Source organism: Neltuma alba, unplaced genomic scaffold, assembly GCF_004799145.2.
Source record: "Neltuma alba isolate B1F8T4 unplaced genomic scaffold, ASM479914v2 tig00013353_pilon, whole genome shotgun sequence".
Lineage (NCBI taxonomy): Eukaryota > Viridiplantae > Streptophyta > Magnoliopsida > Fabales > Fabaceae > Neltuma > Neltuma alba.
Genome location: NW_021637619.1, coordinates 225,277 through 239,013, shown reverse-complemented (window position 1 = coordinate 239,013; position 13,737 = coordinate 225,277). Strand labels below are relative to the sequence as shown.

At 30.8% G+C, this 13,737-nt stretch overlaps 1 protein-coding gene across 1 annotated transcript; it reads right to left on the bottom strand.

Moving 5' to 3' along the window:
• Positions 1–4,029: 4,029 nt before the first annotated feature.
• Positions 4,030–12,632, bottom strand: LOC114736649 (MADS-box protein JOINTLESS-like). The gene is made up of 6 exons (XM_028924525.1): positions 12,451–12,632; positions 10,516–10,597; positions 5,152–5,193; positions 4,361–4,429; positions 4,239–4,277; positions 4,030–4,143 (listed from the first exon to the last, which is right to left on the bottom strand). The coding sequence occupies exons 1-6, from the start codon at positions 12,630–12,632 to the stop codon at positions 4,030–4,032; spliced, it is 528 nt and encodes a 175-aa protein (XP_028780358.1).
• Between the last annotated feature and the right edge of the window lie 1,105 nt (positions 12,633–13,737).

The following is a 13,737-nucleotide window of genomic DNA, read 5'->3' as shown; positions in this document are numbered from 1 at the left end:
CAAGCTTCGTCTCAAGTCACCAGGAAGAGGGCAATCATCATTGAATGTAGAGATTAGGGTTCTTCTATGGGAATTTTCTGATGCAAGTTGAAAGCCCTGAGTTTAACTTATAATTATATTTTAATTAAAATCTTAACAATTAGAGATGACCTAGCAGCCACCTCATAAATTAAAATGTGGTGACTTGTTATATTCTAATTGGCCAGAGCATAGATGAGGTGGTGTACCCAAGAATTCCTCTTATATTATCATCAGAATCCATATGAGTAACATTAAACTAATTTTTCTTCCTATTTTGGGGAGACACAATCAAGGTGTATATTTACTTCTGATACACAAATGCCATATATGAATCAAATGCATATACAGTGATGTACATATAAACATATGTATGGATGTATGTATATTCAACACGTCGACATTTTCATTTCTTAAAAAGTATAAGATATGATACTTCTAGGATGCGTTTATATATTCATGAAAAAATTTATAAAGCAAACAAAAAATATAGTTGGAATTCAAACAAATGTAGACTAGAATATAGTCCTTTGTTACTACTGAATACCAAAAAATACATAATTTAATATAAGAACAAGTTGGGAGTTTAAATTTTATCCTAAATATAAAATTTCAATTTATTTTGTTTCTTAAATTTATAATTTTTCCCCCAAAATATTCTTAAGGAGTTCCTATCAAAAGGTAATTCAAATATATTCTTCTAATCCTAAATATAAGATCTATTTCTTAGTGTAACCTATTTCGTAGTATAATTTACACTACAAAATAGATCTTATATTTAGAAGAGGAGGAGTAGATAATTAAAAATGATAGTTTAAAAAAATCAAGACGCATTTATTATAAATAATAAACTTGACTAATTTTCTTAATATTTGTAAGTTAGTTGTCTAGTTCTTCCATTAAAAAAATGGAGGTAATACCAATCTTTTTTTGGAGCCTTTTGAAATAGTTTATAAATAACTTTTTAATCGTGATTTATGAAATACAAGATAAATATATGAGAGAAGTTTTATTATATGAATTGTGCTTATAGGTTATTTTAAACCCATCTTCCCTTGCTTGACGTCATATGCAAGCAAACATAATAGTATTCTAAAATTTTCTAGCGCCATCAAAGTAATTCCATGCATCCCCCCTTTTTGCCAGCTAATTCCATGCATTTCCGCTTATTCTTTTCCCTCCTATATAAAATGAAAAGCTTTAACATCATAATCTTTAGCTCAGGTAAAAAAAAAAAAACATCATAATCTTTAGCAGAATTTAATTTTTGTATAAAAATGTCTTGAAGTATCCACTAAGATTCTAGGAGTATCCAACATGTATAAAAAATTTTAAATTTTTTCTTAAAAAAGTATTTCAATTTCAATAGTATGTATCTGCTCCCTTGATCCTATAACTGTATGAATATTAAGAAAATTAATTAAATTAATTATTTATAATAAATAGGTGTTGTCTTTCCTAAAATATCATTATTAATCATGTGTATTGAAACTACTACCTCTGGTCCTTAATATAAGATCTCATTTGACTTTTATTTTGGTCCTAATTATAAGACTCCAATCCACTTTGTCTCTCATATTTATGTATTTTTTTCCAAGATAGTCCTTCTACTAATGGTAATTCTAGGCAATACACTTGATTAGCAAGGATATTTTAGGAAAGATAGCATCTATTTATTACAAATAACTAACTTAACTTATTTTCTTAATCTCCTCAAATTAGTCAACTAGCTCTTATAATTAGGACCGGAGGTAGTATCATTTAATATAAATTCTTTAACACATGCAATCAATATAAGGATTACTTTGAAGAAAAAAAGGACAAATATGTGAAATGAGGTGGATTTATATCTTATATTTAAGATTAAATTAAATTTCCAATTAACTTTTACATTAAGGACTGGAAATAGTATAAAGTATTGTGGTGTATGATTATCTGGTATAATACAATACAAATACATCAAACAATTTGAAGTATTGATGCTTCATTGGAGTGTTCTTTTAATTTACTCTTGAGTACAAAAGGCAAACGATAGATCGTTCCCAATTATGTTACTACATGTACAGTGTTGACATCTAAACTTACAATCATTTGATTAAATATTTTGGCCAATTTTACTATTTATAAATTTTACCCTATGTAACCTATTACTTAGTAATCAGAAAAAGTAATCTAGCAAAAATGTAAAAGCAAGTGTTGTATAATTATTTTATATTATATTTTATAAAGAATATGGGCTAGATATGCATCCGATAAACCAAAATAAAGAATATGGGCTAGATTTTATATTATATTTTATAATAATTAGTGGCTTTAAGGAATGACTCAAAACAATGGCAAACTGCCTTAATGGTAATAATGTCACCTTCAGATAAAGTTGAGTTTGAGTTGAGTGTTGATATTGTGGGGGGTGTGTGTGTGTGGTGTTTGAATTGTATAAACCAAACAAAAAAGGGAAGGCACTAAACTAAGAGAACCTAAAAAGGAATTATAATATACATATTTTTGCCAAAAAAGTGAATTATAATATATGATTTTTAATTAATTATTATATATAAAACTAGTGCTAAGTTTTAGTAATATCATACGCATGCTATTTATAAAAATTATAGCATATAAAGCTAATATATGTGTGTGTTCATAAATAACTGATAATTCAAGTATGTTGTCAAAAAAGTTGTATATTTAACACTTAGAAACCGTCAAATATTTAAATCTAATTTAAAGTTTGTGTTTTTATTTGACAGTTAAAAATACTAAAATAAAATTATTTTACATGACGATGATATATTTTTAAAAAAAACTGTCAAATATAGTTACTTTATTTGAAAGTTTTTCTTATGTGAAACACCGATCAAGGCAAATGACCTGCCCAACAATTAATCAACCCTATCTATTTGACAGGTATTTATTTTTACTTTTCAAGTGGGATTGAACACTTCTCTATATTATATAGAGACAATTATAATAAAGTCTTAAAATAAATTACTAGTAAGTCTTTGAAACTTATCTTTGTAGCCTGTTTTGCTATTACTAGAACTTTTTAGTAATTATATTTCTTATTTGGAACTTCATAATAATTATCCCTATTATATATTGTCAAGAGCAGTTAAATTATACAGTAAATAATGAGCATTGATTGATCGGATGGGTTACTACTATTTTTATTTTCTTCATGAATAATAATTAAAAACAGCACAGTTCCACCACTTCACTGCAGCCCAGGAACAGCTAAGTTGAAACAACTACACACAGCTATACAATTCCATTATTGTACAACCACTATTCATAAATTTAAAATCTAGCACTGTGCTTTTCAGGCAAGAATGTTTTTCACAAAACTTAAAAAAAAAAAAAATCCACTGCGCTTCTTCCTTCAGAAGCTTTAATTTCATTCAGGGAAACAGTAACCTGCGATTCAGTAAATAAAATAACGATTAATGAAACTTGATAACCTTAATTGTCTAGAGTTTTAGACTAATTAAACTCACCCACATGGATTGCAAATCATTCATGTAAGCCACAGGACTTAACACTAAAAACTTCATCGTCATGGACAACTACTACATTAATGAGGTTAACAATATCATATCAAATGTACATAGACACGCAAATGTAGGAAGTTGGAGTACTAACAAGTTGTAAAAAGTGAAGCTTATCTCGAGCACTTGGCCCATTCAAAGCATAATCTAATAAAATGATCTTAAATATATATAAGTACTAGATAATTAATTTACAGTTATTGAGAATGATAAACGAGGTTTGTTATCTATAATAAATGTGTTAGTTTACCTAAAACACCAGATTCATTCATTTGCATTGAAAATTACCTTCAATAAACAAATAAAAATAAAAAGCCCTTTAGAATTGCAACCAACATGATTGTTTAAAAAAGAATTATAAATTTGTAAAATAAAATGGATTTAGGACTTACAGTTAAAACCTAAACCATGCTCTTAACTAACTTCTATATTTAGGACCAAATACTTTTGAGGGAGCAAAATAACTAATCTACAGTAACCGGAGATAAAACACAGCTCTCTCATCAGTGGCGTTTATAGCAACTTGCCTTGTTGTGGGAGGCGCGTCTGATGGCTGATCTTGTTCATCCTCAAGCCATCGGGCCTATCAACACATAATTTCATTTCCCAGTTCGATACAATTCCCAGATCAGTACTGACAAAAACAAAGACCATAAGAATCTGAAACCTGTTCATTACCTGATCTAATCTCTGGTTTTCTTCCATGGATTTGGTGAACTGGATTGGCATTAAGTTTAAAAACATGGAAAGTGAGACATTATATTATCACTATGAAGACACATTAATGAGAAATTAATTGCCAAGAGAATCAGTGACAAGAATCTGACAACCTTCTTTAGCCTCTGGTTTTCTTCCTTGAGTCCGTCTTCCTTTATTGACGTCAAAATTAAAACGCATTACTAAAACAAATATGAGACATGAATGAAGACTCACAACGTGCTCCAAAGATTAACAAATATTTTATTAATGTAAGATGTTACTATAACTAAAATATGGGATGGAGGAAGTGCCTTAGACATTACTACATTGCATATTATATTACCACAAGACATTAAATGCTGTAAATATAAACTCAAAGTTATGGTTAAACTTAATCAGATGTGCTAAGTTCATTTTTTGTGTGTGTTTAAGTTGTTGACATTGGTAAGTATAGACTTTTTGATAAAGTTGTGTGTTTAAAATTTGAAAACAAAAATCTGCTTTAGTTCTGTACGAGTTTATGTATGTTGAATTTACGTGTCTTTAATTTGAGGCATGTCGTTTGTGGTTTTTTGTAATCTCTATTAACTATGGGCTTATTTGAAGGCTCACGGAAATTACTCGCTCCATTCCTTTTTGATGGTCACTTTTTAAGAAAATTCTTGTTTATATTTATCTGTCATTATAAAATTTGAAGATAAAAATAATTACTATTTTCTTTATTCTACCCTTGTCTTTACTAACTTCAGAATTCCAAAGGCAGCATTATTTACTAAAATAAAAGGTTAAGTTAGAAGGAATTAATTCTGATCAATACTTTCTCATTATAACACTGAGGAAAAGGCTGAATATAATGCATAGGATTCTTTTGATAAACAAACATAACGCTAACCTTTTTCTTTAGAACACTGATCTCCTGCTCAAATACTTCGACCTGAAACATATAGAATTAGTTTCTATCTGTTCTAAATATTGCAAGCTGCGTTTTACCCATACCATGGAATCGAAGAACAGATAGAAAGAACAAACGCATCATAACTGTTTACTATCGCTAAATAGTAAAGAAACAAATGAAAAAAAGAAGAGGCAACGTTATAGTGAACAGCAAACAGTATCAATAAATTCTAATTTTTATAACATAGTGAATAACATTGCATATCATCTATCCAAAAAATGCCTTTTTGAATCAAACCCATATGAAGCTCGGAAAAGCAAGAAGCCTCAGGCAAGCCACTTACAATTCTTAGTTGTCTAGCTAGCATATGTTTAGGTTAAATTTCATTCTTGAATTGACGAAAAATAGGGAGAGAAAAAACTAAATTTTAAATTGGCTAGAGTAGTCAAACCAAAGCGTGTCATCTGTATAATCTTACAAGTAATAGTTAGCAGGAATATTGTATGCAATGAAGAGGCTAGTTGGGAATGGAATATTAACAAGGGAGCCATTCTTATTTGAATCCCTATAGACTGAGTTTGACAATAGGCAAGCCACGCCAACCTCCATTGTCAAGTCCATATTCTTTCTCATTTTCCTCACCTAGTGAAAGAAGTACCACAAGATCAACAGTTCTTCAGCATGAAGATCCTCTAGTGAAATACCGCGAAAAAATTCAAATGTTTACTAAAAGCAAATTTATGCATTTTGTAGTTTTTCTGTGTATGTTTCAAACGCCAACACCCAACTTCTTTAGAAGCAATAGAAAAATTTGAGTGGCAAAGTGCTACGACGGAGGAGATTCAAGCATCCATAAAACTCAACATGCGTGGGAGTCAGATGTTCATGAAGGCCGAAATGTTATAAGGTCCCGAGGGGTAGAGCTGTTAGAGCCCAACACATTTAAACCCTTTTAAATTGATGACCAGCAGGCTTAACAATTAGGTCCCAAAATGAGTAAATGGGCTAAACGTTGGGCCCATTTCGGTCAAATAATTAAAAGGCCATCCCTTAAATATATGTTTTTAAATTATTCAACTACTAGAGACCAAGAGAGCTTCAGTCCTTCCATCCTCACACCAACTGCCTGCTGATCTCATTGTCAAGCTTCAACTCTTCAATCTTCCTTCAACTCTCAAAGTCTCACTTAGCTTGGTTGTTCTATGCGGGGTAAATTGTTTGTGGTTTTATCCTTCCCCATTCCTCTGCTGACAATGCAGTGTCCTTGACTTCTTTCTCCTAGGTACTCCTTCCTTCCTCTTGCGCTCTACTCTACTCTACTCCTCTTGTTCTTTCATTTAACATGACTAATGTTTTGTTAACATAGAGAAGTTATTATGAACTGGATCAGAGCATGTTTGAATCAATTATTTGTGCTTAATGTTAATTTTGTTTGTTCAAACACGCATGTATTTGTTTAGTTGCTGCTTGGCCAATATTAATTATGAATTAGGAGGATTATGGTTTTCCTTGACAAAGGGAATCTTGATTATGAATATAGATTGGGAAAGTGGGATTAGATGTGTTCTAATTTGCCATTAGGATAAAAATATAACTAATGGACCCCATAAAATCATTAAAGAGTAACTTTGGATTTTATTGCCTCTGAAGTAATTATGCCGGGAATGGCATGTTTAAAACATTAAGAGAGGAGTATATGTGAATCAAGAGACATTAATAGCCACTAAAACTTCATATTAACTAAAAGGGATTACCATTATAGGGTATGTGGTTTTGGAACAAGAACATTACCATTATGGCTTATATATTTTTTATTTGAAAATGTTAAAAAATAGCTTTTTTGGCCCGGCCCTTACTAATGGAAGCATTTAAGAGTATAAAGCTCGATTTGTTTTCAAGGGATACTAAAACCAAGGTATGAATTTTGAGGAGACTTCTCCAACTCCTCAATTTGAAATTGTGAGAGTTGTTTCATTTTTGATTTCTTAGTTGCAGTTACCTGTTATTAATTTGATTCAAATTCTGCTTTTTAAATGATGAGTTAGAAGACGAGGTTAATGTGACATCCCATAATTTAAAAGGAACTCACATGAAAATTTGTAGGGCCCAACTTGTAAAGAAATATATAGTTTTGAGGTTTTATCCTAATTATGTATAGTGAAGGAGAAGTTTTGGCAGAAATATATAACTTCAAAACTATGGTACAAAACAGTCCCCTCAACATTAGAATGTATAATAAGGGAAAGTAAGAGATTTGCAAGAGATTAAACCATATCTTTCTACAAAAGATGTATTTTGATATATTTACCCCTTCATAAAAAAATATTTTAAAATATTAATCCTTTTACTAAGATTTTAGGTAGGAAAAAAGACATGAAACTAGACAATTTTTTGTGTGGGCGTATAAGATTATTGATATAATCTTCATTTGGAACACTTGTTATTGTAAAACACATAGTAAGGAAATCTCTTATGAGTACAAGCCCAAAGGAGAGCTCAATCCCAAAAAACTAGTATATTAGAAGAAAGAGCTCATTAAACATGTAAACCATGCTACACTTGCAAGACTCCCCAGTATGGGAATCACAACAAAATCCTTGATATTGTCAATTCTGCACAAGATAGCAATCCTACCCTTCTTATATGTCTGTCTTGTTTGCGTGCCTAGTTTATTTTATGTAATTTTATGTGATAAGTGTATCTGTACTCAAAGTTAGAGCCTTGAATAGTTAAATATTGCCTCTTTGGCAAAGAATTATACCCTTGTGGTAAAGAAACTTGAAGGCAGAGTCTGTATAGTAAGAAAGCCTTGTGGCTAAGAGATGTCTTTATGGCATAAAAAGCAGGATAGGTAAGGGGGAGAGTGCAGTGGTTCTCTAATAATGAATTCTAGGTGTTTGTGATATCATCTAATTAATATGTATGTCATCTTTTATATAGTGATTCATTTTATGTTATTATATATGTGTATTCCCTTCCTATTGGGATTTTCCCCAAAATATCATCCCATCTTGTCAACCCATACTTGGCGAAGTTAGTGGAACATACAATGACAGGCAAGTTGTCAATGAGTTTTGAGAAGAATAAAGAGGATCTAATTCAATTATGATTCAGTTACGTTTGGAATACTTAAGGGATGAAAAGCATCCCGTAATTGGGTTAGATTTATCAGGTTTCTCTTATTGGAGTTATAATGGTCAACCTAAGTCATATTTGGCATATTCGGTAAATTATAGTTATAAATATATAAAATGATTTATGAACAGAGATTTGAGAGGACTATGAATGATTTTCCTATATCTGTACCATTTGGATATATAGGATATGAGGATTATGAGACTGCTCATTATCAATTATAAAAGGAATGCGGATAAGGTTAGTTAGTGTCTTAAATCGGTCATTGTGAGCATTCTTTAATTTGTATCTTACACAGGTGAAGGGTCAAATGAGCATCAAACAGGAAAAATCATTTCCTATAACTAAAGGACACGTAGAGCATTAAAACTAGAATTTATTTAGGTTACGTCGATCCCTGTAGCATGAGGCAAAGTTGAAACACAATACAAGAGAAAATGTTTAAATTATGCATTTTATTATGAGGATATAGTTGCTTTTTGATCCGCGATTTAAAATTATGTTCACAAAAGGGGGAAAGAATTATAGATCATTACTAACATTCTTTGGTGGAACCATGGATTAAGGTAGCCTTATGATAGCCCCCAAAAAAAAAAAAGGTAGCCTCATGGTAGCCAAAAAACAAAGAACAAAAAGGTGGCAGTATAAAGAGACTTTAATTGACCTTTCTAATGATAAAAGAATAGGGAGATCTTGACCTTATCTAATTTTTATTTCATTCACTTCCTATTTTTTATGCCGCAATGAATATTTGAAATATAATATATAGTTTTGTCATTATAAAAGGGACAAATCGAATATTATGAGCTAAACAAGATGAATAACTGTCAAATTAGCCTCTGCATATGAGACAGTTATTTCAAAGGGAAAACAACAAGGACAAAAAAACATGTTAAATTTCAAAAAGACAAATAGGCCATGGTTACTATTCTTGTAGTGGTTTGGACTACTCTTGTAATGACTTTAGCAAGTCAAAATCAATCAAAATCACTTAGCTGTCATTTTGAAATTCAACAGGTTTTTTTTTGTTACTTTTCCTCTTTCTCAAATAAGCCATTATTTAATTGACAGTTGATAACTGTAATTAACGGAATAAAAAAATCATAAAATATTTCAATTTTTGTATTACTGTCATAAAAGGAAAAGACAAACCTTTGCTTTTGAAACTCGATGCAAGCTTGTGCTAAGTAAATCTTCTAGCTTCCTCAGATCTTTTACAGACAACCCTTGTAGATCTTCCCATTGAGCTGTCTATTATTAGATGTGGAGCAACACATTTGAATCTATAATAAACACATTGTACATCCCCCATAATAAAATCTTTAACACCATTTAATAATGGTAATAGTAATACCTTATTTCAAGAGTCTTCTCTTCTATTTCCTTGTTTAGCATAAAATATTCACCTTCAACCTGTCCAATTACCATATGCTTTCCACATTCAATGACAAAAGTTTTGGTATACTCCAAGCATTTTCATATTAGGTATGTATATGGCGCATCATACCCTTGAATTAAAAAAGAAGTAACTGTTGAATAATTATTGCAGTAATATAATATACTTCCTAAATATTAGTTAAGAGGTTTATTTTGGTTCTAATTGAAGCAGACCTCTCATTTTTTATTCCAAATTTATAATTTTTCACGAAATTATCTCTATTTTTATAGGCATTAATATCCTTCTAGTAAAGGCAATCCTAATTACACAAATAAAAGGAGTTTTCATCAATGAGTGTAGTTTCCAATGCCAGTGACTAGAGGGGATATTTCAGGATAATCAACACACATTTTTTAACAAATAACTAATTTAATTTTCTTAATGTATGTAAATTACTTATCTAACTCGAGTATTTAGGGTGAGGGAAGTATATTGTACTCCCCCTGATCCATATTATAAGACGTTTCTAACTAATTTCCAAGTCCTAATAAAAATAGTTAAAAGCATTGAATTTGTCATAAAATTTAAGAGATTTCTAATATTATCCTTATTAATCACACTAAATTCCAACATCATACTAATTTTTATTCTCTCTCACTATCCTTATTAAATATGGGCATATATGGGAAGAAATATTTAATGCTCATTGAAACTATCAAAATGTCTTATAACCAAAAATATTTTTGTAAGATTTTTTTATATACAGACACACAGACAGAGATGGGAAAAAGAAAGATGAATCAAAACAGCAATAGATGAAGGGGTAGAGAGCAGAAGAAAAATTATACCTGTAGCTCTTGAGGTGGCTGGTATGACTTCACAAGGTTCACATTTGAGTATAGGTTTCTCCTTCCAATTACTTGCCTCGTGCTTAAAACAACAAAAATATTGAAAATTAAAATGGAAGTCATACTTTTGCTGTGGGGAGGGGCACAATGGAAGTCATAGTTAAAATAAGTGAATTTAAATACAGCATTAAATTTGCTTATGTATCCAATCAGTCATGTATATATATACCAATGAATTTATTCTTAGTGGCTTCCATGGCCAAACATTACAGATGGGTGTTTTATTTAGAGATATATATGTGACAATAATGTGTAATATAATAGCATTTTTTTAATTAACCGAATCTTAACTCAAGATAGACTCATTCAAAATTATAACATTTAAATATTGCCATTAATAGATATCAAAATATGAAGACAATAAGGAAAACGTCAAGAGCAATCTGTGATAAGCTGATAGCCTTACAAAACTTTTAGTATCTTCAAAGCAAAAGTGACCCGACTGTTCTAGTAGCATGTTCTCATAATCCTCTTTAAACTGTTTTAATCCACCTAATTAATCAATAAAAAATACAAAGAAAAAAGAATTATGAACTAAAAGTTAATTTGGGATGTTCTCTATTGCCCAAAAAACGAAAACATCCCTGCCTCTTAAAAGTATGCCGTATTTGTACTTCTCTAGACCATTTAAATTAAACTAGAAGATTTAAATCTTCTTTTGATATTTTTTATTTTGAAAGCAACGTAGTAAAAAAAATACATACAATTTTCCAACACCATTGAAAGTGATTTTGAATAAAAATAGAATTAAAATAATAAGATAAAAACCATCTCATATACAGCCTATATAGGACATGCAGTACCGCTTGAACAGCGTATTGTGGGCCTTTTTTTTTTTCCCCCCCTGTTTCCAAAAGAAATCAAAGACGAATACATTATTCTTGACTTGTGAATAGCGTAGTTTCTTGTAGATTTTAAATAATTGATGTAACTATATTGATCGTTATGGAAAGGATCATATTTTTTTCCCAGAGGAAAAATAGCATCTTGACATTAACAAAAGCCTCTGGAACTGAAGCAGCTTCATGGAATCTAATATTCCTCCATATATGTGTCGTTTTCGTTATTTTCAAACCACTATTTTGTACTGTTTTAAGTTTTAAACGTTGATTATTGTACATATTATTCACATGAACGTTGAACAAATTCCATAGTCTCTTCCAAGACTATCAAGATTTCAGTGTTCAAACTATTTTCGCAGCAACCTCAAGACATTGTGTAAAGAGTTAAAGGTATAAGCAAAACACAGTTATGATGAGATTACTCATTATTTTCAATTATACCCACATGATTAATTCTCAGATACACACATATATAAAAGCACACAAAAGGACTATATCACAACTTTTTGGTCAGCACGTCTAGTTCAAGTTTTCTTCTTACAGCAAGAGAAGTACTGTGTGGAAGCAACTTGAACCTAAATCATTTCAATTAGAGAGAGAGAGAGAGAGAAGATACCTTGTACTGGCACAACAGAAGGTAATTTTCGCCGAAACATGAACATGGTAATTGATGATCAAACAGATGAGATACATAAATGCTGACACTTAAAAAAGAATAGACAAATGAATCATGGGTCAAACTTGGTGTGCTAATAATCTGGATTCTAGGTTGAGTTATTGTGCTTTTTAGAGCCATTTCATGTGAAATCTCACTCTATCAAAACTGATGGAGATTATATAGACAAATTTAGAAGAGAGCACAAATGAGACGAATAAAAGCATACGCTATCACAGCTTCTTTATCAGCAAATAAAGATCAGGATTTATTTTCCTCTAAACAAAAACGAAAATCCCAGACGTGATTAAAATTCAGATTATTCTGATTCCTAGTGATAGTACACACATATACATTATATAGAGAGAGAAAAGATACCTTGTACTAGCATAATCAAAGAGTTTGCCCGAAGCTGAAAATACTAAGAGAGCAATCTCAGCATCACAGAGAGTTGACAGCTCCATAGCCTTCTTGAATAGACCTTTCCTTCTCTTTGAGAAAGCCACCTGCCTCGCAGCTACGTTCTCGATCTTCTTTATTGCTATCTTCCTTCTCGTCATTTCAACCAATCTCTCCTTCAAACTAAAACCAAGTCAAATCAAAGAGAAAGAATTAGGGAAATCTAAAGATTTAATCCAGTCTCAGACAAAATTAATTACGCAGAAGAATATTATCTGCGTGTTAAACGAAAAAGACAAGCATAAAATGAAGAGAACTTGGATTGGGCGTAGGTGGAACAACAAGATAAAAAGAGTTTGAGGCTTGGATAGGATAGATTAGGAAGGATAAGTGCAGATCTAAGTAAGAAATACAGAGAGAAGGGGAGGTTTCTTCTTGAGAAGGAGAGCGAAGTGTTGTTACCTGCAAGAATATTCTGAAATGTGATGACTGAAGAAAGGATGAAAGATAGAGTCTTGGTGAGCAGGAAATTATTAAGGAGGAGACAGGCTTCCCTAAATTTAAAAAAAAAAAAGGAAAAAAGAAGAAACTCTTGCGGTGGGCAAATTGATTGCATTAATTGCAGCTTTATACATGGGCACACGCATTCGCCGTTTAGTGCCACGAGTTTGGGATCACTAATTCACTAAAAGAAAAAACCAGGTAAGAATGATTTCTAGATAAAGAGAAATAGAAAATTTTAATGAGGGTGTGTTTGAAAAATTGTATCCATAAATGCAGTTTTTGGTATGTGAGAATAACTTATAAGTAACTTATAATAAAAACTCGAGTAGTATTATATTTTGAGACAAAAGTCTCTTTACACATTTATTTTATATAATATAAAATTACTAAAAATAAATTGTGTTAAATTATATTTAGTATTCTAAAGTATTTTTTATGGTATGTAGTATCAAAAACTAATTTTTTATATATTCATTTAGCATGTTAAAGTATTTTTTTATAGCCCCTAATGTTCTAAAATAAATTTTAGTACAATTTTGTCCCTAAAGCATTTTTCTAATAGCAAGTAGTACTCTCTACACTTATGATACTGAATATTACTAAAAATATATATTAATTATGGTGATAGATACACCAAAAATTATTTTAAGATACTATATGTTATTGAAAAATTGTTTTAGAGTGTTGGAGCAGGGAGTGAGGGAGGAGGTATTTGGTTATTCTTTGAGCACATTGTTCATCCCTCCTGTGCCATAGGATGCA